This window comes from Anser brachyrhynchus (genome assembly GCF_964034855.1).
Source record: "Anser brachyrhynchus genome assembly, chromosome: 10".
In the NCBI taxonomy this organism is placed as follows: Eukaryota; Metazoa; Chordata; class Aves; order Anseriformes; family Anatidae; genus Anser; species Anser brachyrhynchus.
In genome coordinates, this window is record NC_137705.1 from 12,806,176 (window position 1) to 12,833,176 (window position 27,001).

The 27,001-nt window shown below is 36.3% G+C and overlaps 1 protein-coding gene across 2 annotated transcripts; it reads left to right on the top strand.

Moving 5' to 3' along the window:
- Positions 1-517: 517 nt before the first annotated feature.
- Positions 518-26,843, top strand: DENND6A (DENN domain containing 6A). Of its 2 annotated transcripts, XM_080606210.1 has the most exons (21): positions 518-743; positions 3,987-4,025; positions 4,119-4,161; positions 7,699-7,811; positions 8,758-8,838; positions 9,203-9,308; positions 10,367-10,446; positions 11,797-11,859; positions 12,514-12,569; positions 12,895-13,017; positions 13,194-13,289; positions 16,299-16,393; positions 18,282-18,347; positions 18,450-18,514; positions 19,075-19,164; positions 22,020-22,073; positions 22,172-22,281; positions 22,760-22,862; positions 24,359-24,433; positions 24,542-24,632; positions 24,951-25,088. In XM_080606210.1, the coding sequence occupies exons 1-20, from the start codon at positions 561-563 to the stop codon at positions 24,626-24,628; spliced, it is 1,728 nt and encodes a 575-aa protein (XP_080462336.1). In that variant the 5' UTR covers positions 518-560; the 3' UTR covers positions 24,629-24,632; positions 24,951-25,088. The 2 variants fall into 2 exon arrangements, with proteins under 2 accessions (XP_080462336.1, XP_080462335.1); XM_080606209.1 differs by lacking the exon at positions 24,542-24,632 and having other exon boundaries at positions 520-743; positions 24,951-26,843.
- The last annotated feature ends 158 nt before the right edge of the window (positions 26,844-27,001 follow it).

The window sequence follows — 27,001 nt, forward strand, 5'->3', positions numbered from 1 at the left end:
AATTGGAAGAAGTGTCAGGGCGTAATTCAGGCAACCAGCCTGGCTGCACCTACTACAGGTGACGGTTTTCTGGTAGCAGTCAAGCAAAAGCCTAGTATGAGTAACCAAATAAAAGGAGTGACGGGTTAGGAAAGCCTTTTTTTTCCGCTCTGGAGGGAGATGTGTGATTTTTTTATTTCTCAGAGTAGCTGTGTAGCACATTACCTTGAATGCCACGAACTCCGTGGGACATGGACTGTGCTAAAAGAACACTTGGAAGAATATTTTGGAAGCATTAAATGATGAGCAACCCTTGGCTTCTGGCTAAGACACCGACACAGGCTTTAAGAGCTGTGTTTCCTTCCCCATCTGTTAGCTCAATTTCCCGTGCAGCCCAGCTCCAGCCGGCCCGGGGGCGCAGAAGTACCCCAAGGCTCCCCCCCGCGGTGACGATGGTTGTGCCCGGCGGCGCCGCCCGCCCCCTCCCCCGCGGCCCCGCGCGGCCTCTCCCACTCGCGGCGCAGGGGGGGGCCCGGCGGAGGCGGTGCTGCCGGGCCCGTCACGTGACGCGCGGCGGCGCCATGGCGCTGCGGGAGCCGGGCCCGTGCAGCGGCGGCTCTGGGGATGGCGGCGGCGGGGCCGGTACCGGGGGCGGGCAGGACGCGGAGCCGTGCCTGGCGCTGCTGCCCTGGGACCGCTTCTCGGCCTGGCTGCACTGCGTGTGCGTCGTGGGCTTCGACCTGGAGCTGGGCCAGGCGGTGGAGGTACGTGAGGCGGCCGCGCGGGCACCGTTAGGTGCGGGCAGCGCGGCCGCGTTTCTCCCTCCCCGGGCCGCCCGGCTCCGGGCAGGGCCCCCCCTGCACCCCGCCGGCATCGGGAGCGTCCTCTGGGGGCATCGGGAGCGTCCTCTGGGGGCATCGGGAGCGTCCTCCGGGGCCGGCGTTACGCGGCGGGGGGTGTGAGGGAAGCGGGGTGGACAAAATGTCACGGGGAGCCCTTGGGGAGCCCTGAAGGAGCCCAAAATAAGTGTTTGAAGTACGTTCTTTGCACTATTAAATGACCGTCGAGTTGCGAGATACTGATGCTGCCCCACACTGCAGCTTTTTCGCTCCCAGCTGCCTGTTACCATCTTGCACAGACATCTCTGGAGCAGCATATTGAACTGCATTGGGCCAGGTGATCTTTTCCAAGGCCTTTTCCGACCTTAATGATTATATGATTGGGATGAAAAACAAACTAAAAGAGTACTTTCATTTGGATCAGTTTCACATCCTGTTCCACTGTGTTCATCATATGACTGTGCAGCAAACACAGTTGGTGTGGAAGGAAAAGTGTCCTTTCTCTAGTTTTTTGGGTTGTTAAAGTGCTGCTAGCATAAGCGTATGGCAGACTGGCTTAAAATTCAACAAAGATAGCTACTACAATATTTAAAATGTGTAATTGATATGCATTGTTGGCTGCAAGAGAAATACAAATAATAAACGGGCATACTGGGGTTATTGTCTGAGTTACGTTCACCTAACGTTATAAGGTGTTGCTAGCAACTAAGACAGGTATTTCTTTATAACCTGTGGCTTGACCAGATAATGTTCGCGGTGGATGAGGGAAACACAGAGTATCCCTTGTCCTGTCAGCAAACAGCTCAAAACTGTTAGCAGTCCCATTAATTTTAGTTGAAAGCCCAAAATGAAACTCAAAATGTATACAGAAGTAAGGCCTGAGTTGTTTCAGTTATGTTGCTGCAGGACAAATAATTAAGTTAGTTTCCATTGGAATCCTTAACAATTAGGTTACTTAACATTACAGACAATTAAGACATGGAAATGCAAAGTAAACACTTGCATTGCTTCAAACCCACAAGATGTGTTATTTCTTTTTTGGAAACTCCTTAGACAGAAGCAGCTCCGTGCCCAAATCTGCAATTCTAGGAGAAAGTTCTGATGACTGTTCGGGGGGGAATAGGAGGGAGGTGGTTTCCAAGTAGGTGCAAAGTTACATTTCCTTCAATAATCACACTTTGTGAGTTACTTTTCTTTAAGGAACTTTTCAAGTTTCACTTATAAGAACATGCACTTATAATAAAGTTGGAGTTTGTGACACTGGATCTGCTGTAACCCTGGAATCCATTTTTCAGAAAATGAATCTTTTGGGCTTATTGTTTTCTTTCTTGCCCAGCAAGTTAATTTATTGATTCAGTCAGGAAAGAAGAATGTGTGTAAAGGACATGTAGATTGCAAAGGGAAATGTTTGGAAACAAGGGATTGATGGTCTCCCATAATTCTGCTTCTTTGTGTTCACTTTGCATTCTTTTCTTTTGTCCACCTTGCGCTCTCGTTTTGTCCTTGCTTTCATTCGTTTGATAGGCAGCTTCATTTTCAACACCTTCTTGCATAGCGGTAGCTCGCAAGAATGGTGTTCATGTTCTTTTCTATTTGGACTTCTTTAGTAAGGTCATTCAGAATATTGGGAAAAGTTTTAAAACTTCGCCTGTGCTGTGCTTGCATTCGTTATCACAGTATCGTTCTGACATGGGTGTGCAGGTCAGAAAGGCTGAGGAGATGCAACAGTTGGCCTCCATTCTGTCATAACTGTTTTTAACACTAAATTCCTTTAACTTCTGGGAAGACAGCGGCTAGTGAGCAAAAGGAATATGAATTCAAGTCAGGTCTATAGTCCTAATTATCTGACTAGAGGCAGATCATTTCAGCATTGTTCAACTGCTGAAGGAGTTCTGATCAAGTGTATTACTTCTGGTAAGTTCATTACATCATCACATTAGTACAGAAGAATATAAGAGGTTAAGAAGCATGAAGATAGGAATTGCAATTTAGTGCATGCAGTATGCGGTGTTTCACCTGTTCCACTATGTCTGGAAGTCACTGGATAGAAGGAGACTGAGGAAAAAAGAAATGAAGAGGGGATTTAATGGCCAGGGGATGGCAAGTCTGCATATTTGGAGACCTGGCAATTGATGTATTTGTTGCTTTCTATAAAGCAGAATGGCATTATATTTTCAGGAGATACATTTACTTGTTGTAGAAAACAAGATTAAATGAGATAAATGAATATGGTCAACTTGCGTTAATGGTATGGTAGTATGAAAGGACGCTACACTGTGTTACTGTTCTTGCATTGAACCTCCGTTCTTACAGAGGTTCTCATCTGCGGAAGCCATGAAACCACCTTTGAAACGTCATTTTTGAATTTATGTTGGATTTTCTTTGCTTACAGGCTAGCCACCCATTTTAGTAGTTTGGGATTTTTTTAGTACCTTTTAGTTGAAGTTCAAGCATCTCATTATTTTTTTTCCTCTATGTTCTGTTCTTACTTATTGGCATAATAATGAATTTTGTACATCCAGTTCCTTTTTTTTGTAAATGATGTTTCCATGTCTTACATCGTGTTGCACTTTTTTTTGATTTATGCATTGTAAACAATATGAAATGTATATATACATTTTTTTTGTTCTGTCAGTTCAAGTGGCTTTTTGAGTTTATTCATTGAGCTTTCACAGTTGCCAGCTCTCATTAGGGGCCAGTGTTCATCCTTCACCAGTTAGTAGTAATCTATATTAATACTGCAATTGAATTTTGATTATTCCTACCTAACTATCCAGTGCAACAGATTTCTGACAATAAAACATTACTGACATTCTGTGGAATCATTCGCTGCATCTCCTAGGTACAAGTTAAATATAAAGGCTGTGATCTTGCTCTTCCTTAAGACCAGTTGCACCAAAATGTCAAGTACTCTGAATTTTTGAGTGTACCTGTATGGTCTGCAACTGGCACTCAGAACACCATGTAAAGATATTTATCTTTACTCTCTAAGATCGTTAGCCTAAAAGCATTTGAGAAACAAGAACAGACACGCAGTGTTAATAACTTGTCACTGAAAATAGCCAAAGCCTGCAAGTATTTTTTAGGGTTGTATTGTAAAAATGTTTGGGAAGCTTTTTGCTTATATCCAGTTTATTTTCAAATAAAATATTACTTTTTTTCCTGTAGGTAATATATCCTCCACATTCAAAACTCACAGATAAAGAGGTAAGTCTTAGTTGCTGTGTAAGTATATCATTTGTTTTTAGTTTAGTAATTTCAGGAGATATAACTGCTCTCTTCCTTTTTCCTATTCCTTAGAAAACCAGTATTTGCTATTTGTCTTTTCCAGATTCCAACTCAGGTAAGTGCTTCTTTTAATCTGTATTCATCTGTTGCTATGTTAAAAAAGAATTTAACAGTAAATATCAGTGGTTTTAGATTAAATTCTTCATGTGCAAATCTTAATATCACAGTTTAATATAACTTCATATAGCTGTATTGCAGTAAGTTCTGAGAACTCTTCATTTAGTGTAAGTGAAATACTGGGAATGTATGTAACAACTTCCAAGTGACATGCATGCAGAAGTTTTAAAGTTCTTTGCCAATAAAGAATGAATATCTTAATATCTCCTTTAAACAAAGTAAAAATATTGTTGTTGAAAAGAATAGTGTAGGCACAGAGTTCAGAAATGCATGGAAGGGATTTGGGACCCTCTTCTCGTAAAGGAGTAAATGTGTATTTTCTAAATTCTTAACATTGAAATGGACTTTTAAATTCAAGAGAGAATGGTCCTGAAGGAAAAACTTACATTATCTTAAATTTTCTTCTCTGTTCTTTGCTTTTGTTGCTGTGTGGTCCTGCTTGCTGAATTCTTCATTCATCTAAACTTTTCCTTTTCTGCTGCCAAAGAGGAATTAGAGGCATGTGGCCGATGACTTAGACCACCTGCAGAAAGAGATGGCAAAAGTACAGACACTTCTTTGCACATTCTTTTCTTTACAAAAATCAAAGCCTGTAGTAGCAGATTTGTCCCTATACTGCTCTTAACCTCTGGTTGTTCTGCAGCATAACTCTGATATCAAGTGATGCAGATGTATGCTTTTAATACATATGAGAGAGCTCTGACATCCACCATTTAAAAAAAATGCCTTAGCTATTTTTCCTCTTTGTCTTAATGTCATTAAACTTAAGATATTTTCACTGTTCTTGATATCCTATCTATAAATAAAGCAAAAGCGTCTTTCTGTTATTGAAAGAGAAAATGTGTTAATTGTCTTCTTATTACTCTCATTGTTAATGATAATAAATTTGTCCAACCTTTGAAAGGTATTAAAGGTACAAAATAATGCGTTAGGAACAAAGACTGATTTTTTTTTTCCTTTTCCAAGTAAGTGTTAGTAAAGTTATTTTAGGCAGAATAGGTGTATGTAAAGAGGGTTTCCTTTCAGCAGGAAAAAAAAAAAAAACACCTTTCTTCTCTTTATGATGTGACTGCAGGTTCTTGAGCATCCTTGATTTTCAGTAGGCCGATTTCAAATGGTGTAGAGGGATTACCTGCATAAAACCCACGTTTAAAAATTAGCTGGAAGTATATGCTATCCTTTCTGATTTATTTTTGATTGTAGGATGTAACATATAAATAAAAGCTTTGTGTAATACAGCAGTAGAGGAAGTTACTAGCTTGTAGCTAAATTTGAGGTCAGTCTTTCCTAGGTTTTCATGGCTTAAAAAGGCATAAAGGGCCTGGGAGGGGTTGTTTGGTTTGGGTATTTATTTGTGTGGAGAACTTGACAGATCACTTCATCTTTTTGTTTTTATATCTATGAATAGAAGTCATCCTAAGACTCTTAGTGACCATGAATTTAGAGAAAAAAAAATTTAATCAGGTGTTAGGTCATAACACTTGTGTTTTTATGTGAAGTTATATGATACTGTTATTTTTAAAACAGTATATTTGACTCTTCTGCATGGGTAGTAAAGAAAAGAACAGTCATTTACCATTCTTTTTGAATTTTATGTACATGAAGAACTTCATATTGTGAATGATATTTATTTAAGAATTCTCCAGAGTGTTAATGATAAAGGGTAATTTACTTTTAGGTCCTCTGTGGTAGCTTTTTATAATAGCTGGTTTTGCTCTGAATAAAGGGAACTAACTGAAAACATGGAGTAACTTCTTAGTGCTTTGTTATTGGCGTGTAAGATATTTTTCTTGTGATGATTAGGCCCGTGTTCTAAGAACTTGTTTCAGCTACCTGTTTGAATTGGTTGGCTATCCCAGGGTACAGTGTTGTGGTGTTTTTGGCTTTGTCTTGGCGCATTGTGGTTTCCCACTGCAGCTTCAAGGGATTCTGAGCCACGGGTCTGGATGCTCTGACCATGCCATTATTAATCCATGCTGCCAGTTGCACGGGAAGGATTTGGGCTACCTGTGGTTGCTGTAGCAGTAAGCATGTGGTTGATGGAGAAGTAAAAAAAAAAATAAAAAAATAAAAAAAAATGAGCTTGTTAGTCTGAAAAAGAGTTAGCTGGAGTGTGGAGCTTTGCCACGCTGTTCAGTCAATTAGCACTGGCTAGTATAAGGACAGCTGTTAAGAATCCAGATTATCAGTAGTCACTTCCTGATTTTTCTTTTCCTGTAGAGCTTGACAAATGTTGTCTAACAGCTGTAAGAGCAAAACTCTAATGAAGAAGTTACACTTGCTTCCCCATGCTGAATGTCCTTTACCATCTGGAAACCTACTGCAATAACAATAGCTATAGGTTTAGCAATAGATCTTTTTTATAGTCACTTACATGAAGGTTTCCATTGTTAGAGTAAAAATAGTCTGCTTACCATAGCTTGGCAATGCCTGGGAGGTTGCTTTTCAATTTATTGTTTTCATGTTAATAACACTGCATTCCAAAGGGGCAATTTTTTTAACAGGTTTGTCGCAGTGCGCAATGTGCTTGCGTGTTCTTAAGATTCTGGCCAAACAGCAGTCTGCTCAGCTTATCTAGCTTCTACTTGAACGGCAGGTATTTTTTTTGGAGCATCCTCTGTTTTGACGGCAAGCAACATTTTTAATGGCAAGAACATAGTCACGAGGGCATCAGTGCTACAAGTTCTGGTGCTATAGTTCTCGTGTTCCACCTGGAGAAAGTTTCTTTCATGTCTGGTACGAAGTTGGCCAAAATTTATTTTCAGACTGCAAATAGTCAGTATACTTAATTAGATTTTCCTGTCAGAAATTTTTTCAATAGCAATGAAGGGAAACTTTACTCTTTGTGGGTATTATGGGACAGTCTGTTTTTGTCCTTTCCTGGAATTCTTCTGATGTGACTTTGTGTTAGTAGCAAATACTTGTGTTTAAATATATGTATTATATTTATGTTTTGACAGCATGTTCAGAATGTCTAAATTTCATTCAGTTTTATGCAGTTAATTTTTGCAACCCTCGAAGTTATTTAGTCCTAGGCTTGCTCTTACAGTGCAACTGCTCAATTAATTTGGCCCAGCTTGATATCAAAAAAAAGGCTAAATGCTGTCATTGAACAGAGAAAAGAAATTTGGTCAAGATCAGAACTGTACAACCAGACCAATAAAATAGGTGATAACAGTAGGAGGACAGCTGTTAGTGGAGCTCTTCAGGGACATTATGGTCTTAAGTCTTTACAGCTAATAAACTCACTGTGAGGTAGAATGACTTTACTTTCTCTTGTTGAAGAAAAGCTATTTATTGCTGCCACGGGTGCCAAATCACTCACCCCAAATTTATATATTTATAAATAAATGGGCATAATAGCAGTGCAAAATAATTGAACCAGAACTATTTTACCTCTTTCTGTGGACAAGTCCTAATGTTTAAACAAATTCAAAATACTGTTATTTGCTGTTTATTTCTTCCCCCTGTGTAGGTTGTCTTGGGGACACGCAGTTTTGTTTTAGATTTCGACGGTCTCCTGGAAGGAAAGTTTCATTGTGTTGTTTTCTGGACCAATTGGATAGAGATCTACCAGTTTACTTAAAGGTTGGAAATTAAAAAAATAAATAAAGTTAATTTCTTTTGGATAATGTTAATTAATAGGTCTTAACACTTAGATTAATGCTCGAAAAACAAAAACTGAACTGGATGTCCTGAAAGACGAAGCTGAGCAGATGTTTTTTCGAGTACATCATTATCATAATAAGTAACTAATAATGGATTTTGGACTGCAGAGAGTCAAACTGATGACCAGAGCTGTTTTGTTGCTGACTGGAAACCTGAATATCAGATTGCAGGAACCCTTACCTTATAGGGAATCTGTAGTACTTTATAATGTTAACAAATAAGACAAAGACAAACAAAAACCCACAAAGTTGAGAGGTCTCTCTCTGTTTCCTCTCTTCATGTTCTTGAAGATGGAGGAGTTGTCTAAAAGAGGTAGTGACCAAAAAGTCATTCTTGGTATTTTAACTATGCTAGTGGGAGTTTGACTCTCAGATTCAATTTGAATCTGTTTATGCGGCAAATAGTTGAATTCCTGCATGTAGGAAGTATGATGTTTTACTGTTGAAATGTGAGAGCATGCTTCCTTAATATTCCAAGCATATTTTATAACACTTATACATTAAAAGACTAGCTTTTATCTTCTCAAGTCGGGATTTCTTCAATTTTTTTTAACTGCTAAAATCTTTTTAGTGCAACTTTGCAAAATTTGAGTGTTGATTCCTCAGGGAATTAACTCTATTTTTGCTTTCACGGTATTTCAGGAGAATGTAGATATTAAAATAGTAAAGCCAGAAAGCACAACTATTTCCACACACTGGTGCTTTCTCTTTGAAATAATTGAAAATATTTTAATGCAGAGTACTCTTTTTGTGCCTAATCAACTTAGGAGCTTGCAGGTAAATAAACTTCTAAAATACATATAGAATCCTTCCGAAAGACAGACATTATCAGGTTGATATATTTAATTATTTTGGTTCTTTTGCAGAAAGATCCAGCATATTACTATGGCTATGTATATTTCAGACAAGTTCGAGACAAATCATTAAAAAGAGGCTATTTCCAGAAGGTAATTTCAGTTATCCTAGGAAAACACAAATTTCAAAGTTAATTATTTTTCAGTGACCTTAGAGAAGCAGGAAGAATATCTTGCTCTCTTAACTAAATTCTTTGGTGATTTGTAGTAAACTGATTTAATTTTACGTCAGCTTTGTTATGTTCCAGCAGCACTGTTTGGAAGAAAACTATTTTGTTAAAACAAAAAGTTGGGAACTTTGGGGAGTTCTTTCTCAACTGCCTGCAGTAAAATGTGTGGTTAGCTTGTATGTGTGTGGGAAAAGTCACACTTGGTGTTCTCTGAGGATAATCAGTAGAACTGCAATACAAGTGATTAACTTAAAGTTATTTTTTTGTTTTGTAACTCTTTATTCCAGTCACTGGTCCTCATCAGCAAGCTGCCATATGTCCACCTCTTTCGCACTGTTCTTAAGCAAATAGCACCAGAATATTTCGAAAAAAGTGAAGCTTTCCTGGAAGCAGGTAGTGCTATTATTATGTAGTTCTGGAAGCGCTCCTACAATATCACATACCTGTTTTGGAAAAAATAACAAACCGTCACAGTCGAGTTTGTGCATTTGTGTTTTTGCAGGGTAGAGGGCTAAAACTTCAGCAAACTGGCTTGATTTCTATCTAGATCATTGAACAGAACTAATCTGGTTTTGGATCCTTTGTGGGAGAGTTGATCCCCACTCAAAAATATTTAAGATTTTGTCATACATTTCAGAACTAGCTGTTTGGTACAAGTAGCTGATGGCAACCTTTAATGTGTACTCTTCTCAAATTGAGTCCTCTTGGGCATTCTGACAACTTTTGTTAAGCAACTGTACAAATGTCATCTTGCACTGGGGGGGGGGGGGGGGGTGTTTTAACCAAATATGAGAAGCAACAGGGCAGCACTGATAACAGGTGCATCAGCCTGCCCCATATAAAATCTGAGTCTTCGTACTTTCACTGAGCAGCAATTTATGGAAACCGTTCTTGCTAAAAGAGTTACCTGTGTATAGGCAGACTTTTGACAGGTTGTATTATGAACAAAGTAAGTTCTAAAACAAAATTATTACTAGAATTAGTAATGATACTTGTAATTGCTTATAACAAAATGCTGGAAAACTTTGTAGGCAAACCTTTTATATCTCTTAGGACTTTTTTCCCCCATAATTACTTGTGTCTATCTGTTCTACAGTAGCTGATTTGCTGAAGTGTTTATGCAGTGTTCACAGTTTATTAATAATGTGCTTTCATGCTTTCTCATAATATTTCTTCAATGAATTACAAATCTGCTATAAAAACAGAAGACAAGATGACAGTATTTTCTTGAAATGAAAAATTTTCTAGTTCTAATGAAATAGTATATTAAGAAAGTCAACAATGCTGTAAAACTTCCTTAGAGTATGGAGTGAAGAAAAGATAAAGTTGTGGGGTATTAGCACTAACTTAAAAATTCAGTGTGCACAAAGGTGACTACAATACTGTGAGTTAATGCATATACATACTAGCTGTATGTATATGTGGTATACTTTATACTTTTTTTCTTTAAGTCTGTAGTGATGTTGATCGCTGGCCACCACCAATTCCAGGGGAGATACTACATTTGCCTATCATGGGTATTATAATGAAGGTAAGTATTTCAGCACTTCTTTTCTCTGGGGGTGGTTTCTTTTCCATTTGTTGTGTATGTACTCGCTGTATTCTGCCTTGTTTTCAGTGTCTCATACTTCATTCAGAACAAGAATAGACTTATATTCCACTCTGAGTAAAAGCTGGGGTTGTCTTCATTAGGTTCCTTGATTGAGGGGGTAATTTTTTATTAATTTTTTGTGGTGCATAGGTTAACATTTGTTTTTTTGTGGATATTAAAGAGAGATATTTCAAGACGACTATTAATTGCAGTCTCTATATTAACTGTCTGGAATATGTAGGAGGCTTTAATGCTAATTATATTTGTCAAATATTAAGTAACACTTGAAAATACTGATAATTAAATTGCAGTCAACTAAATGAAATGTATTGATGAAAAACATTCTTGTTATTGAAATTTGACAAACAAAAATCTGTTTTGGCCCATGCACCAGAAATTGATTTCTTGGCCTGTTGATAATTCTCAATGAAACTGAAATACGTCTGAAGAAATCTATTAAAGAAGTTGGATCTAGTGCATGGAGAACTGTGGAGATTAAATGGTGGCCAATAATTGTGCCTGTGGGAGCCACAGTATCTTTATTTGAAATGCAATTAAATGGAGTTGATGGATCTAGAGGTTACAGGCAGAAATACATTCTTAGCAGATAGTTTCAAGCTTATGGCCAGACACATTTGCCTTACCAGGGAGACGTTTCTAAAGCTATTTTGCTTTATATATCTTTAGAAATAGTAGAATATAGGATAATATAATAATAGAATAATAAGTAGAATAATAATAGATAATAAAATATAAAATATATAATTCTATAATAATAGAATAATAAATATCTTTAGAAAAAGATATTTATGTTGTTCACTATATTTGGGTTTTGTACCATACCCACCAAGAAGTCTGATGTTTTGACAGTCTTTTTTGTTTTCCCCCTCCTAACAGTAATTCTGTATCACCTTAAAACCCCATAACCTTGTTTTAGATTGTTCGCTAAAGCATTTGAATGTTTTTGGTTGGTTTGAATTTATTTTAATTTGAATTTATTGTAAGAGTTGTGACTAATGTAACCAGTGGTCTTTTTATTGAAGTATAGTTTTCATATTCTAATATTCAAATTGCAATATAGTGCTATGTAGCATTGCATATCAATTCCTGTAATAATTATCTGTAGTCTTAAGCTATGTATTCTTTGTTATGTGAATGTTCTGGAGAGTAAGTTAAGCACAGTACTGTATTACATTCTTTTTAAATGTTGCAATTTATCTGTAAGTGATTATTTTAGGTCAATGCCAGATTTGATACAAGGAGGAGAAATTATTTGTCTTTCTTTCTTAGCTGCGGATTCCGACATACCGTGACAAGCCTGGAACAACCCAAATAGTACAGAACATGCACCAGGTAGAGATTAGATGCTGCTATTGTGTATAGCCATAAGACAAAGCTAAATAGCTGCCTTCATTCCTTTCTCTTTAAACTTGTTCATAAAAGATTGATAGCAAATCCTTATGTATTTTGATAATAATGAAATTCTGTCCTGAAAATTTGAATAGAAGAGTCTAGTGTTGGATTCTTCATATAAAAGTATTTTAATCGTGCTGCCCTGGGCACTTCAGGAGATGACACGAGTTGTCCTGCTGCTGGAAGAGGATAGTTGGCTAACAAAATTACTTAACTTAAGCATCCTTTTAAAGAGTGAAGCTATACAAAACTGTTTTTTGGAGGACAAAAATCTTTTCCCATAGAAGCTGGTTATAAAATAAATCTGTCTATGCCTTCATATGCTGCACAGCTCTTGTTTGAAACAGCTTCAGCGTTTTTTATCATTTTCAGCCTGGCAGTCGCATAAGGGGGTGGGTGGGTGGGTGAGTGTGTTTGTGCTGGGGAAATCTTGCTTTTATCATAAAAAAAGTTACTTGGGGAGACAGTGCACTATGACCGCAGTAGTACAGTGGTTGTACATAAGGTATATAGCATCTACTATATATAAACCCTTAAGGCAAACTGTTTTAATACCTGTGATGACTAAAAAGCTAGTATTGTGATGTCTTTTAGGCAAATGCTCAGATCTCTATGGCCTTACCAACTGTTCATGAAGTAGACCTTTTCAGGTAGGACTGATTTATTCCTAACTGTGAATTTCCCACAAGTCAAAAATTGAGGGTTCCATAACACATAGTTAACAGGTCACAAGCTATTGTTTATCAGTATTATTTTTAATACTCTTTTTCCGTAAAGCTGTCTAAAAAAGAATTCAGACAACACGAAACTGCAATAAATAAGCAAGTTCATTAAATGTTCCCTTTTACAATAATATTTTATATTTTTCAAATGACTCAAATTCTCCTGGAAGCCTTCTTTTTATACAGTTATTAACCAGATATGTATTCCTTCTGGTTATGTTAAATGTATTAAAATCTCTCAATCTGTTTTCAGGTGTTTCTGTCCAGTGTTCTTTCACATCCAGATGCTTTGGGAACTAGTACTGCTAGGAGAACCGCTTGTTGTGATGGCACCGTCACCGTCAGAATCTTCAGAAACCGTGTTGGCACTTGTTAGGTAAATGTAATGGAGCTGCCAAACTGATGACCAACTGGGTCATTGTTGATTGCAGCTGATTGCAATTGGAGTTGATCTGAATATAACAAAGCCTTACAAATTTTAGATTAGCTTTTTCTTTCATGAAATTTTGTATTGTATACATACAACAAACTTTTACTCTTTCTACCCTGCAGTTGTATTTCACCATTAAAGTACTGCAGTGATTTCAGGCCGTACTTTACCATACATGACAGTGAATTCAAAGAATATACAACTCGCACACAAGCCCCGTAAGTAAACCAAACTTTGTTGTGAAGGTGTTGCTTAAAGTCACTTGTAACTGTAAATCTGCTTTAAGATACTGCTCAGCTATTCTGATTTTAAGATTTATCTTATGGAATACAATAATTAGACATTTAAAATTGTCACTGCAGTTAGATAGGATAAAGAAGTTATTCAACAATGCCATAATTTGAGCTTCATAGGACTCTTGTGTACAGCATAAATAAAAGTGGAACTCTGAAAGCAAGATTAAGTTTGGCTTTTCAGTAACACTTTGCCTATGCAGTATCAGCTCTGGAGTAGCTCCTCTGGAAATTGTTTTGTACTCATTTTAAGCAATAATTGAACACAGTGACATCTAGAATTCAACATCTGTACGTCTGTTTTGCAAAGTTAATTCATTTAGTGTCCTAGCTGAGACTCTCCTTTCAAAAGTATCTCTTCACTAAATTTGCTAGAAAAACATTGTAAATACTTCAGAAGTTAAGATCCTTTTTTAAGAGCATGAGTCTCAAATCCTGTACGAAACAGTTGTTTAAAACTGCTCTAAGGACATTTGCTTCTTTTTAAAAAAAGATTAATATATTCTACTTTTATTTTAAGAGTATACACCTACGGTATTTCTTATGCTATTTAAATGCAGCTTGATTTGGAAATGGAGTACGTGTGTTAGATTCACTGATATTTTTTAAACAATTTTTTCTAGTTCCTCAACAGGCAGTGGCAGTTGTGTTGGGTTTTTCATTTGTTTGTTTTTTACTGTGTTTTTCCTCTCAAAAAAGTATTGCCAGTGGAAAAACATCTAAACATAGGCATTGTGCTTCCAGTTGTATTCCAGGGGCATAGTTATACAGTATGTAATTTAATTTCTAAAAATAATTTCAAGAAGAATTTAGCTAAACTTTAGTCACCCATGTTTTACTCATCTGTAGCAAAATATAAAGGTTGTTCAGTACCTTAGAATTTCTCTGGCTTTCTTACAGAAAAATGGCTAGAAACAGGTGTTTAAAGCGGTAGCTCTAAGAAGGGGAAGAATTCAGATGATGCAGATTCTGTGTATTTCATTCTCTTTACGGAGAGGAGAGCAAGGAGTGTTTTTCCTCTTTGTTTTGACTTAGGCTTTTTCAAATGTTACTTTAGTGATGCAGAATCAGAATTGGTTCTGGTAAGTATGCTCCTAAAAGTGACCAAGTAGTTTACCACAAAATCTTGCTATTGTGTTACCTGTAGCAATAAAACAACATTCTTCACGATTTTCTACCAATTTACCTTGGCCTGGAGAAGCTTCTCTGTGTGAAAGAAAGCCTTACTTTAAACCTTGGTGGTTTTCCTCCAGTTAGTAAAAGAATGTCAGTTCGTGTACATTGGTCCAAATCAATTGTGTGTGAAAGCTGCTTTTTAGTTCCCACACAATAAGCATGAAATAATTGCTGTGTTAAGTTAGGCTAGGCTAGACTTATCCATCCCTAGGGTTGTGGTCTTTTGAGACTGTTTACTGTTTCTTATGTTGATTATTTATCATGACGATTATAAGAATATTAGATAAGTCATCACAAACCGATTTTTTTTCAGAGTACAACGGAGGAATGTGTTGAAACATTTTTATGGACGCTGATCTTTATATTGTTTTGGAAGAGAAAATATAAGTCTCCTGTGATAACATGGAAAAATCATGAGCAATATTTGCAAATCCCACTGAATTTAAATCAACAATAGTAATGACTTTAGCAGGATTATAGAAACACCAAAAATAATGAAGCTGAATTCACAAGGGTGTGTGAGTGGGGAAATATGTAACAAATATGTGGAATGAAATGTTTCCAGGTGAACATGCTTGAGCAGCGGTAGGACTGGGAAGAAGTGATTTACTGGTGAAGCTTGATTCAGTGACAAGCAAGCAAAGACTTCAGAGTTACTGATGTGATTTTGCACTTCTCAGTCTATGGTGTAATGGGGCTGAGAGATGAAAATTGCTATTTCCATAGCTCAGGCATTATACCAAGCTACAAAGCTGTGTGTTCAGATTTTTGTCCTATCTCTGAATGCCTGAGTTTAAAAAATATATATTGTTATAATTAGTAAGTGGAGGCAGGAAAGTAAGTCAAAAATAGTTGTAGATTAGCATAAAAAATTTATACTGACTTGTCATCATGTTAAAAACATGAGATTCTTAAAACCAATCTGAAGAAGTAATGATAAGCTATTTTTAGCATAGCAGTTCCAGTGAGGTTTGCAGTTGTACTCTCTCCTTAGCTAACATTTGGCTATAAAATGGATGGCAGCCACTATATAGAAAAATATAGGATTAATATGATGTAATCGTAATAAAAGACACAGATTCTGCAGCGCTGCTCTTACTGCCTCTCTTTCTGCCTGTATGCATCCTCAAAGCCAGTTTCTATACAGAGTAGAAAGGAAAATCTGGCAATTTAATAGGATTGTGCCCAAGCTTACAATATTCATGTACTTAATAACCTAATAATTGCTTTTTAACAAAGGACACTGAAGTGTTGGAAAGGAAGTAGAACAGCAAGTGTCTTTTTCCTTAATCTTGTCCTCTGAGTGGTAGCTCAACTGAGAAGTCTTGAACAAACAGCAGCTGCATTGGACATCAACGTTGAAGTACTGAGAGTCCGTCATAATCAAACTTTGAAACATAGCAATTAGCCTTTCAAATATAGGGTTAAATTTCTGCTCATGTAAAACAAAAAAACAAAGCCCACAGTAATGTTAGATAATACCCTGTTCTCATTGTAAGTGGGCAGGAAATAGCTGAGAGTGTCAAGTGGAAGGTATGGCACTTTTATTCTCTGCTCCTGTTCAGACTTTGAGACATCTGTCCAGCTGTTTTCTAAAACTTAGAATCTTTAAACATGTTGTCTTACCTGCAGCTTAAAATTTAACTCTTAAATACAAAGCCAGAATAATTTCAAGTTAAGAATTATAGTTGACTTCTTGTATTGATTAAGACACATGCTCTTGCTATCATATTTTAAATGTTATCGTTATTTTTCTAGACCATCTGTCATTCTAGGGGTGACGAATCCTTTTTTTGCTAAAACACTCCAGCACTGGCCCCACATTATTCGGATTGGAGATATTAAACTTCCAGGTAAAGTATAAACATCCTCTACAATCCTGTGTGACAAGATCTGTGTACTTACTTATAAACAAACATGTAATTTAGTTTTAGTTTAATGAATTTAGTTTACTACTAAACAAATAGCTGTCAAAAAAAAACCATAACCAAATACTTGTCAAAAAACAAACAACAACAACAAAAACTGTCAAAAAAAAATCTGTCAAGTGAAATTAGGCTCTCCAGTACCCTATGTCTTGTATTGCCCAATCTGGTATATTTAATGTAAAAGGTGGCAATATTCATCAGTAATAATGTTTTCTCTAAACTTTCACACAATCCTGGTTCTGTATTCTACCAAAAATGTATTAAATTGAGAAACGTCAATTCTGATACTAATTTTAGGATTAACAGAATGTAATAGATCAGTTGCAGTAAGTGCACGGAAAGTAAGATCCATTAAAAAAGCTAAGTTAATAAAATAGTTCTAATCTTCTGACATTTCAGTAATTATTATTTGTTCAAGGTGGATGACTTCCTTAATTTTAATGTAATATTTGATAACATATGAATGGCTAGTCTGTAATAAAATCCTGCAGTGCTCCATTTATGATAGGAAATTCCTGAATGTAGTTGTTTGCTGTGACAGGTTCTCTGTTCTGAAAGTAGGACAGTATAAATATCCAGTTAGGGTAATATACCATAAAGTTTGTAAAAACAAGTTACCTTGCATTTCTGTATGTACCAAAGTAATTAAAGATTACTGTGTTCAATATAATCATGGAAGTTTTTTTATAATCATGTTTTTTTATAATCATGGAAGTTTTTGCTTTACTTCAAAATATTATCCCTGTCCATGCTTCAGAATACCTGTTTCATAAGGAGGAAGATGGAACTGTGTAGTTAAAATCTGAAAAATAGAATCTTACTTAGACTATCGATCTGAAAGGCCATGTACCGGGTTGCTTTCAAATTGGATACACGATTTTCAAGTGTGAAACTCTAAAGTTTTGGAGGAACTGTGTAAAATGCTTAGTTGGGAAGTTCTGGAGATGAATCTGTCTGACCTGCCTTTAAAAATTTAAACTTTAAAAAATTTAAACTTTATTTATTTATGGACAAAGAGAGGGCTTGTGATTTATTTTTATTTTTTCCTTTTCTCGCCACTCTGCAGTTTCAGTAGTAATTTATACTACTACAAGTGTACTAGATATACTAGATATAAGAAGAAAATTCTGCCAAGGCTGCAAGGTTGTTAACAGGATTTAGGGTCTTAGGGTTGGACAAGAATATATTTGACTAGAAGCAAAACAAAACAAACAAACAAAAGAACACTTACTTTGAAACAGTGACTTAAATGGATTTTGTTATAACACGTAGTCTGTGACTACTGTTTAGTTTCATATATATCTAATGACTTTAATTTTGGCTAAGGTACTAATGATTTGTTCCTGAAAGTGTTTACCCTAAGAGAAATAAAGGAAGATGGAATAAAATTTGAAGCGAATGAAACAAACATTCATTGCTCAACAGTCAATATTTTTCTTTGGCTACTTTGGTTCAGAAGGTTGTCAGTTTTTTTTTTTTGTTTTTGTTTTTCAACAGAGAACCTTTACATAAATTAAAAGCCTGTGTGATGGTGTTAATGTTCTTACTGGATGTTTCTGTATATTTACTTGGATGCTTGTTAACGTTTCTGATACCTCTTAGAATAGATAACGTCTTAGATAATATTATACGTGGTAATATTATAAATATTACAAATATTTGATAATATAATAAAATTTTATAACATTATTGTAAATTATTATATTATTATAAATATTATAAAGTTTCTAAAAATCGTTGCAACATATAGCATACTAATACTTAGCAACAGGAATGGAGATTTCTAGTAAGGTGGCTTTGAATGTTTTGGCAGGTGATGTTCCAAAGCAGGTGAAAGTGAAAAAACTGAAGAACCTAAAAACTTTGGACTCCAAACCTGGTAATCAAGTTGCCTCAGAGTTGAATTACCAGTATTTTTAGTTTAAAACAAACAAACAAACCATTTTTCCTTTGGCTATATGCTACTGCTTTTTTTCTTTAGGTGTTTATACGTCTTACAAGCCATACTTGAACAAAGACGAAGAAATTGTTAAACAGTTACAAAAGGTAATACTGTAAGTCTCTTCATGGAAACTGTATAGTATGCTGTCTGACAATGTTCTCATTTAGGGTTGATCTCTGTCTACATAACTAAAATGAAACTGCATTCTGATTCCTTTGCCCTGATTCATAACTGAATAGATACTTTGAAATCCTCATTGTAGACGAAAGGCCTTCTTTTATATGTTTCTATAACAACATGAATGGTGAAATTCACGAAGCTAGCTTAATGTTTTAGATAATTGAAATGAGCGATCAGTCTATCTGTTTTGGCTTTTCCACCTTCTGCTATCCTCCTCGTGTCTCTTTAGTCCAGAAATTTCACCCATGAGGTGTTCAAGAATCAGAGCTGACAAACTAAAAAATTAGCTATTGAAGGCTTGAATGTGCAGAAAGAACTTGATCCTATTGCTTTCCTTTCATGGTTCAGGAGAGGGGGTGCAGTGTGTAAGCTTACGGCAAATGAGTACAGCAATATTAGAACAAATATTCTTTTTTTGTAAAAAAAAAAAAAAAAAAAATCAGCCCTACTTACATATCAGATTTACTCTGATTTCTTTTTTAAGGGTGTGCAACAGAAACGTCCTACAGAAGCACAGAGTGTGATTCTTCGGAGATACTTTTTGGAATTGACAGAAAGTTTCATTATTCCACTAGTAAGTTGTTAGACTCTTTTTTTGTATACGTAATACAAGGTAGGTTTTCTTTGGTGACAGTGTACCCCAGGGGTCAATACTGGTCCAGTACTATTCAACATCTTCATTAATGACTTGGATGATGGGGCAGCTTTTACCCTCAGCAAGTTTACAGGTGACAACTCTGGGAAGAGTGGCTGATACTCTGAAGGGCTGTCCTGCCACTCAGGGACCTCAACAGGATGGAGAAATGAGCTGACAGGAACCTCATGCAGCTCAGCAAAGAGAAATGCAAAATCCTATACCTGGAGAGGAATAACCCTATGCATCATTCCATATGGGGCCCGGCCAGCTGGAAAGCAGATCTGCAGAAAAGGATCCGGGGGTCCTGGTGAACACCGGGTGAACCACGAGTCAGCAGTGTGCCCTTGTAGCAAAGAGAACCAGTGGTATCCTGGGCTGCAGGAGGAGGGCTGTTTCCAGCAGATCCAAAGGGGTGACCCTTCTCTTTTAGTCAGCACTGGTGAAGCCACACCTGATACCTGCAGTATCGTGTCTAGGTCTGGGCTCCTCAGTACAAGAGTCATATGGAACTACTGGGGAGAGTCCAGCAAAGGGCCAGTAGGGTGATTGACTGAGGAACTGGAGCACACCAGGAAAGGCTAAGACAGTTGGGACTGTTTAGTATAGTAGCATAGGGAAGAGAAGAATCAACCATTCTGTGATTCTATGAATAATATTTGAGCTGCAGAAATTTACCATTAGGCTATGTCTTGACTTTTCTAAAATTCGGTAGTCTTAAGTTTCTTCAGGTATGGTAATTAGCATAAAAACGATGTGGTAGCTTAATATCAAAGGAGGAAACGTTTATATTCCTCGACAACAGGTTCAGATTTCAAAAAAATGAATGCTCTATTGTGTATGTTCATAGCATTTTCAGATGCTTGCTTGTGATGTACTGTGTAGCATTTATGTAAAGTATAACTGTGCGTATATTTTAACGTGGGTTAAGAAGGAAGTTTGTTTAATCCTTCCTCAACACTTGGAATTGACACCCCTGCCCCTTGTCTGTTTGAACTTTTTTTGATGGAGGTTTTTATTTTTGTCTGTGTGTGCATTTAAATACGGGGGTGTTTCCCCTGAACTTGAGAAATGGCAGTACTGAAAAAGTAGAGTTGGAAAGTACTTGGTGATGAGAAGAGCTCTAAAAATGTTGATTCTTATAGTAATTTGTTATGATAGCTGAGGGGTAATCTCTCTACTAATGCATGACAGATCAGCCAGCTCAACCTGTAAAGGAATGATTCTCACAAGAGTTTGCTTTATCAAGTGATACTTTTTCTGGTTTTGGGTGCAATAAAACCAGTTCCCAGCAAACTCTGCGTGTTCAGATGACTCTAGAAGATGCTGTTAAAATTTTACAAAGGAGAGACTGACTTACATTGAAGGTTGAGATATGTATTCTTTTCATCTAATATAAAGGGGTGTCATATAGATTATTGTTTTTCAATTAATCAGAATAATTTATTTTACAGTATCCTGCTCTTCAGCAAGTGGCGAATGCTTGCTGTTTAGCTCTTTAAATGTGTTACTTCACCTGTTCAAATCTCTAAGTGTAAGCTGAGGGGGCAAATTTTGCCTGATTTCTAACCAGTAAGCAGGGTTTCTTGGAATGCTAAACGTTCACCAGATTGTTTTTAATTCTTGACTGAGATGAGAATTGGCTGAAAGAAACTTAAAAGTAGGAAAACTTATGTACTCTAATAGTAAAAACTTACCTGCCCTGTAAACTGAAATCCTGTTCTAGTGGTTGGAGGCTAGTGATATACATTTATGCTGACAGATGAATGTTGAGTTTAGGTTGCTGAATCCGTGCAGACTGACAGCTTGGAGGCTTTGACTAGCACTGAAACTGAGATTTGCCATCTGTTCTCTAGTCCTTGGGATGATGTTAAATGTGTTCTAACGCGCTCTTACCTAGCATTTGGAGTTAGGACGTTCGCAAACAGTTCTGTATAAGGTTGAGTCATGTCTCTGGGCAAGTGTTTAAAAACAGGGAAGTGATACCTAAGGCATTGGATTCTACATACTGATGATCCCTTTCTGAGCTCCATAAACACTCTGTGGATGAGCTGAACTTTTCATCATTTTAGAGCATGCCATGATTGGCATCCAATTTCTGTTTTCATAATGTTACCAAAGCCAATTATGTTTGTAGATCAAAAAAGCATGGCCATGTGCAACAGCTTGTATTGATGTGCTTGTGTGAGCTGGCAAGGTGGAGCTGTCTCCTGTAGTCAGAGTTTAAGCTTCGGATTGGCATTCCTAAGAAATGTCTCTACCACTGATGCTTGAGATAACCAGCTGAAGTGCTGCCAGTGCCTTTGCCAAGCATTGCTACTGCAGAGAGGCCCACAGCTGATACAGCGTTTGGTATGGTAGTTCTATATTTCTTTGTGCAAGAGACTCTTAAACACCCCTTCCAAATACTTGGTGCAATACAGGATTAGTGTTTGGCATTCACCCAGGGTACGAAGGTACCTGTGAACTACCAAAATAGGAGGAGAAACTATTAACTAGTGGCTGGAGTTCAGGATATATATATTTCACATATTTGTTTGCTTCCTATCCTGCTTTACTTTTTCCTACGTCCTTCTAGAACCTTGCTGATGTCAGGTTCTGTAGTTGAGAAATGCAAATGGAATTAGATAAGCTCCTTCTTATATTCTCATGTGGTAAATATGTATGACCCCACCCTGTACCATTACTTAGAAGAGAACGCTCTGTGGTCACAAGTGATAAGTAAATATACACGTGGACTGTGTATCTTAAATACTGGTTATGCAAGCAACCATTTTTTTTTTCCCTTTCCCTAGGAACGTTATGTGGCAAGCCTAATGCCTTTGCAAAAATGTATATCACCATGGAAGGTAAGGAAATAGAATCGGCATGAGCTGGAGATCGGTGATTGGAGAAGACAGTTACGGTATTCTAATGATTTTTTTCTTTTTTTTTCTTCTTTCTGTAGAGTCCACCACAACTGAGGCATTTTAGCCAAGATGAATTCATGAAGACGCTAGAAAAAGCAGGACCACAGCTCACTTCTGGTTTAAAAGGAGATTGGATAGGACTTTACAGGTCATTTCTTTCATCAGCATTAATTTTTTTTTTTTCCTGAGCATGTTTATTGTCAGTATTGGTTTGAGTAAGACTTTTTAAAATTGACTTTTGGAAAATATACTTTAATAGAAATTGTCCTGGTAAACAAGTATTATCTGTCAGGAGGTTAGAACTGGACTTTCCCCTTAACTTCATACCTGATTCCAATTAAACACAAAAATAAAAATAAGGATATTTAAAATTCAGCCTTGCTTTTATCTTGACAAAATGTCTAACGTTTATTGTCTCTCAGACACCTTTTATTTATGTTGATTTCTCAATACTTTTATGGATTAATAGAAGTTACTGTTACACCACGGTTTTGTGAAAGTAAACAGAGAAAGGGTCCTGATCCTTATTCAACATCAAACGTAACTACTTTACAGTTTATGATATAGAAAACTGTTATTAGAATTGTAATTAAAATAAAAATTTTATTTTGTTTGTGTTTTAACAGGCATTTTTTGAAATCACCAAATTTTGATGGCTGGTTTAGGAGCCGGCAGAAAGAAATGACACAGAAGTTGGAGGCCCTTCATTTAGAGGCACTCTGTAATGAGGTTAGAAAAATGCGTGCTTATGATTGTATTTATCAACTTGTAATAATAAAAATATCTCCCTCAAGTCAGTTTTACTTCTGTTTGCATTGGTTGAACATAAAAAAGTTGATAACTTTGTCAAGTACATGTAACAAAACATGAATTTGTTAACCAAGTACAGGCTAGAACTAAGATAACACAAGAGAAAAGTATGACAGTTCACTTTCTTTAATGACTGTCATCATTTATAAAACAAATCTTTAATCATTTTCTTTTTATATATTTTGAATTTCACATTTTTCCTCAAAAAAGATGTTGTTTTCCTCCTATTTGGCAATGTTATTTCATTCATCTTCTTTTCCCTCTGTTTCATTTGACATAACACACTTTGAGCTGCTATTTAACTTTGAAGGTATAAACCAAGTGAATACCACAGAAAGTTGACAACTGATTATTTATTGATAGGAAATAAGCCTACAACTAATCAATAATAATTAGAAACTGAGATGCGAAATCTGTTATTGATATGTAATGATCATATGTTGTAAGATCCATTCTTTACATAAGCAGCTGAGGTATATATCAGCATAATTTGTCAGAACAATTGGCTGAAATAAAGGCATCACAAAAAGAGAAGAGATTGTACAGCTAAACAGAGAATAGGAAGCAAATAGTACATCACAGCAAATAGCAAATAGAAAGCAAAAAGTACATCACAGTTTTAAAATTAAATATATATAGATAGATCCACTAGTTAATTTAAAATAAGCTATTGATTTTTATCCCTGGATTTGTCAATTCCTAAACACTACTTTATAGGAATCCAAACAGATTGTTCAAGTAGAGCAGCCTAATAGTTTGCAGGGCAATAGCTAGGTCAGTTAGCTCACCTAGAATATATCCAACTATATTTGATACTCATTTATTACAAAGAGAAGGATTTATGTCACAAATTTATTACAGTTTCTGCTCCTTGTTAGCTTTTTCTTTAGATCTAATAGTTAAAATCTTTCTGTACATGAGAAAATGTCTTTAATAGGTGAATAGTAAAGGAAGAGGAGACCAGAATTGGCATAAGGAAATTCACTTAAGTACATTTTGCTGGTTATCAGCTATGCGATAGATTTCCTTTAATGCCCTAGAAACAAGAAGTACAGCTTGGCACTATTTTAATCTATAATCATGCTGGCCAATCTGATTTGGAAAATACTCACTGCCATTTTGCATTGTAGATGCTATTTTTGAAAGTAAGCCTGTTTGGCATGATTTTTTTTTCTATATTTGTTCGTATTGTGGTTGTGCCTTAGTCTCCTTTTATGTTAAGTCCTGGGTGAACCTGCAAATAAAGCAGATTTTGCAGTTCAGAGACAGTATGTGAGTAAAACAAGTTATGTAAATGGCATAAAAATAAGGAAAAGGAGAAGACCCACTATGAACAGTAGGTGTAAATTAATTCCACTTTTGAAAATTATATGTGTTGCCATAAATACTTCATTGCTTAATTTTTATTCTGTTAGAATTTGGTTTTCTGGAGTCAGAAGCATACTGAAGTAGAAACGGTGGATCTTGTCTTAAAGTTAAAGAACAAACTGGTAAGTGTGTGAATTAAACATGGCTGTAATTTGTCTTGATAAACCAGATAGAAGCATTATATAGTTGTGTTCACAAGTACTTCAGCAAAAATGTTCTTTAAAATCTAGGTGGCTAAAGGAATCAGTCATTCCAGTTATTATAAACAAACAAACAGTTCAGCCATGACTGAAAGCGAGCCAGCTTCCCAACATTAGCCAGGTATGTTAGAAGCATTGCAGAGAGATCTCGTTAAAACCACTTGGAACTGCTTGGGAGCAAGGCTGAATCCTCACAGAAGCAGAAAACCAAACTTTCTTGTCATTTCTGGAAGTCCAAATCAGCGTTAGCTCATGCTGGTGTATGCATGTTGAGGAAACCTGATGTGGCAGGTTTCTGACCAGAACAGCAGATCCAAATCTCTATTCGGTTGACAAATGAGGAATTAATTTTCCAGATTTGCTAATATGTTATTTTTGGTGTCTCTTGAGGTAAACTGGCATTTTTGGTAGAAGTCATTTCTTATTGTACATTTTGCAGTTGCAGGCTGACAGAGAGCATCTTCCTGTGAAAACTGACACACTGAAAAAGCTGCAGGCACACATCCACGATATTATACTAGCACTTCCAGATGACTTGCAGGACATCTTGCTCAAAACTGGCACAACGTGATTTCTACTGGCCTTTTGTGTGTGTGTGTTTGTATGTGTGTAGAAAATGGAAGGTGAATGTAGTGTCATGGAAGACAGTGGCTTACAAAGTTCAGGACACATATCTAAATAGTAGGTTAACACTACAAACGGACTACACTACTAGTATAGTCCACTGTAATATTTTCACTGTTTTTTTCCCCACTTAAGTACCAATGCAACTAAAGGAATTCCTGTGTCTAATAATGTTTCAAATAAGTGCTCTTAAAGAAAAATCTGTGGGCATCTGAAATTACACCACAGTATAGGACCACAGTGCAGTGCTGGCATTGCAGAATGTTTTCTAATTGGTGCTGCTATACCCAGTCCTGTTAACTCAGGGGTAAGCAATATTGATCCTGTACTGTCCTGTTGATGTAGTATCTGCCTTTTGTTTGTTTGTTTGTTTGTTTGTTTTTTAAAAAAACTTGGATAATATGTGACTTGGTCAGTATACATCATATTTGAGGTATTTTACTGGTAAACCATCAACAGTTTACAAAACTGTTTCAGGGACAGCTGAAATCATCAGACTGGTTCTTAACTTCCTTCCTTTCACCTTCTTAACCTCTTTCCAAAGACCATATTGATTTAGAGAATCATTAGAGAACAGAAGGCAGCTGACAGAAATTTCCTGAAGAGAAGCCTTTTCTATTCAATGTCAGTTAATTAGGGTGCTCTTATTCACATGCCTTAAATAAATATATACTAATTTGTGGCTTTAAACTGCTGACATTCAGGATTTAAAGTGGATCACCAGTGTAAATGTATTCATCACGGTAACAGTATTCATCACAGGAAGTAAGCAGTAGTGTTCTAAAACAGAATTTAAATCAATGACTTCAGTAGAGTTAGCTGATACACAATCTGTTTCGGTTGGAGATCATAGCTTCTGTTTGAAATTTTTATAAATATATTTTTTTAAATTATTTTTGTTTGTTTTTACTTACACCAGTAGGGTCTTTGACGAGCTAACAGGGTGGGAGGAGATGATGTTGGCTTCAGCTGACAAAAGCCTACAGAGAGGTCAAACTGTGGCAAGAAAAGATTGTAGCAGGAAATTGTTCTTGGTATATGCATGTAGCAGACGTGCATAAAGAATAATTTCCTCTTGCATGCTAAGCAACAAGAACATGATGTTTTTCTTGAACAAGGTTCCGTGGTATATTAAAACTCAGCTGCTCCACATGCAGTGTTGTACTTTGACCAATTTCAAGTAGAATAAACTTAATGCTATAGTGTACGCACAGCATAAACTTTTACATAACAAGTGGATCACAGTTATCAAAAAAATCTGCTTTTAAGTGCTTGGATAGAATTTTTTAAAACATATGACATTGTAATCCTGCTATAAGAAAATGCTTTTGTATGATATTTCATATCATCTTTCTAAAAATGTCTTATTTAGATAGTGTCACAATTGTATTTTTATGAAAATGTGTATTTTAATACTGTTATGGTTTGTATACAATTATTCATGACCAAAAGTTTAATGTATCTATTATGTTACTTAAACTACTTCACTTTAGCATTACTTTCTAACTTGGAATTTCTTTTGCACACCATGATGAATATAATTTCTAATGTAGAAATTAATAAGTGGCCATTCTTATACTAAATTTAACTTGGAGCACTGTGTAGTTTCTTGGAACCGTATAAGCTGGTAACAACTGATAAATATTATTACATGACTGCAAATATGTATTTTTGTAAAAGAAAATAAACTTTTTTTTTTTTGGAAGTTGTGTGTCTTAGATGCAGGGTGTGACTTTTTCCTTTTTTTCCTCTCAGCTCTTAGAGAGAGACCTCTGCTTAGTCTGACTTTGTGAAGCTGTATGGTGTAGGTGACCAGAAATACATGATACAATGGAGTGTTGCTGTAGTTTGATCATGCATCATGGT

Coding starts and splice junctions, on each gene's coding strand:
- DENND6A (XM_080606209.1), top strand. CDS start 561: ATGGCGCTGCGGGAGCCGGGCCCGTGCAGCGGCGGCTCTGGGGATGGC. Junction 18,515..19,074: donor TTGTTAAACAGTTACAAAAG/GTAATACTGTAA, acceptor TTCTTTTTTAAG/GGTGTGCAACAGAAACGTCC. Junction 22,074..22,171: donor AATGTATATCACCATGGAAG/GTAAGGAAATAG, acceptor TTCTTTCTGTAG/AGTCCACCACAACTGAGGCA.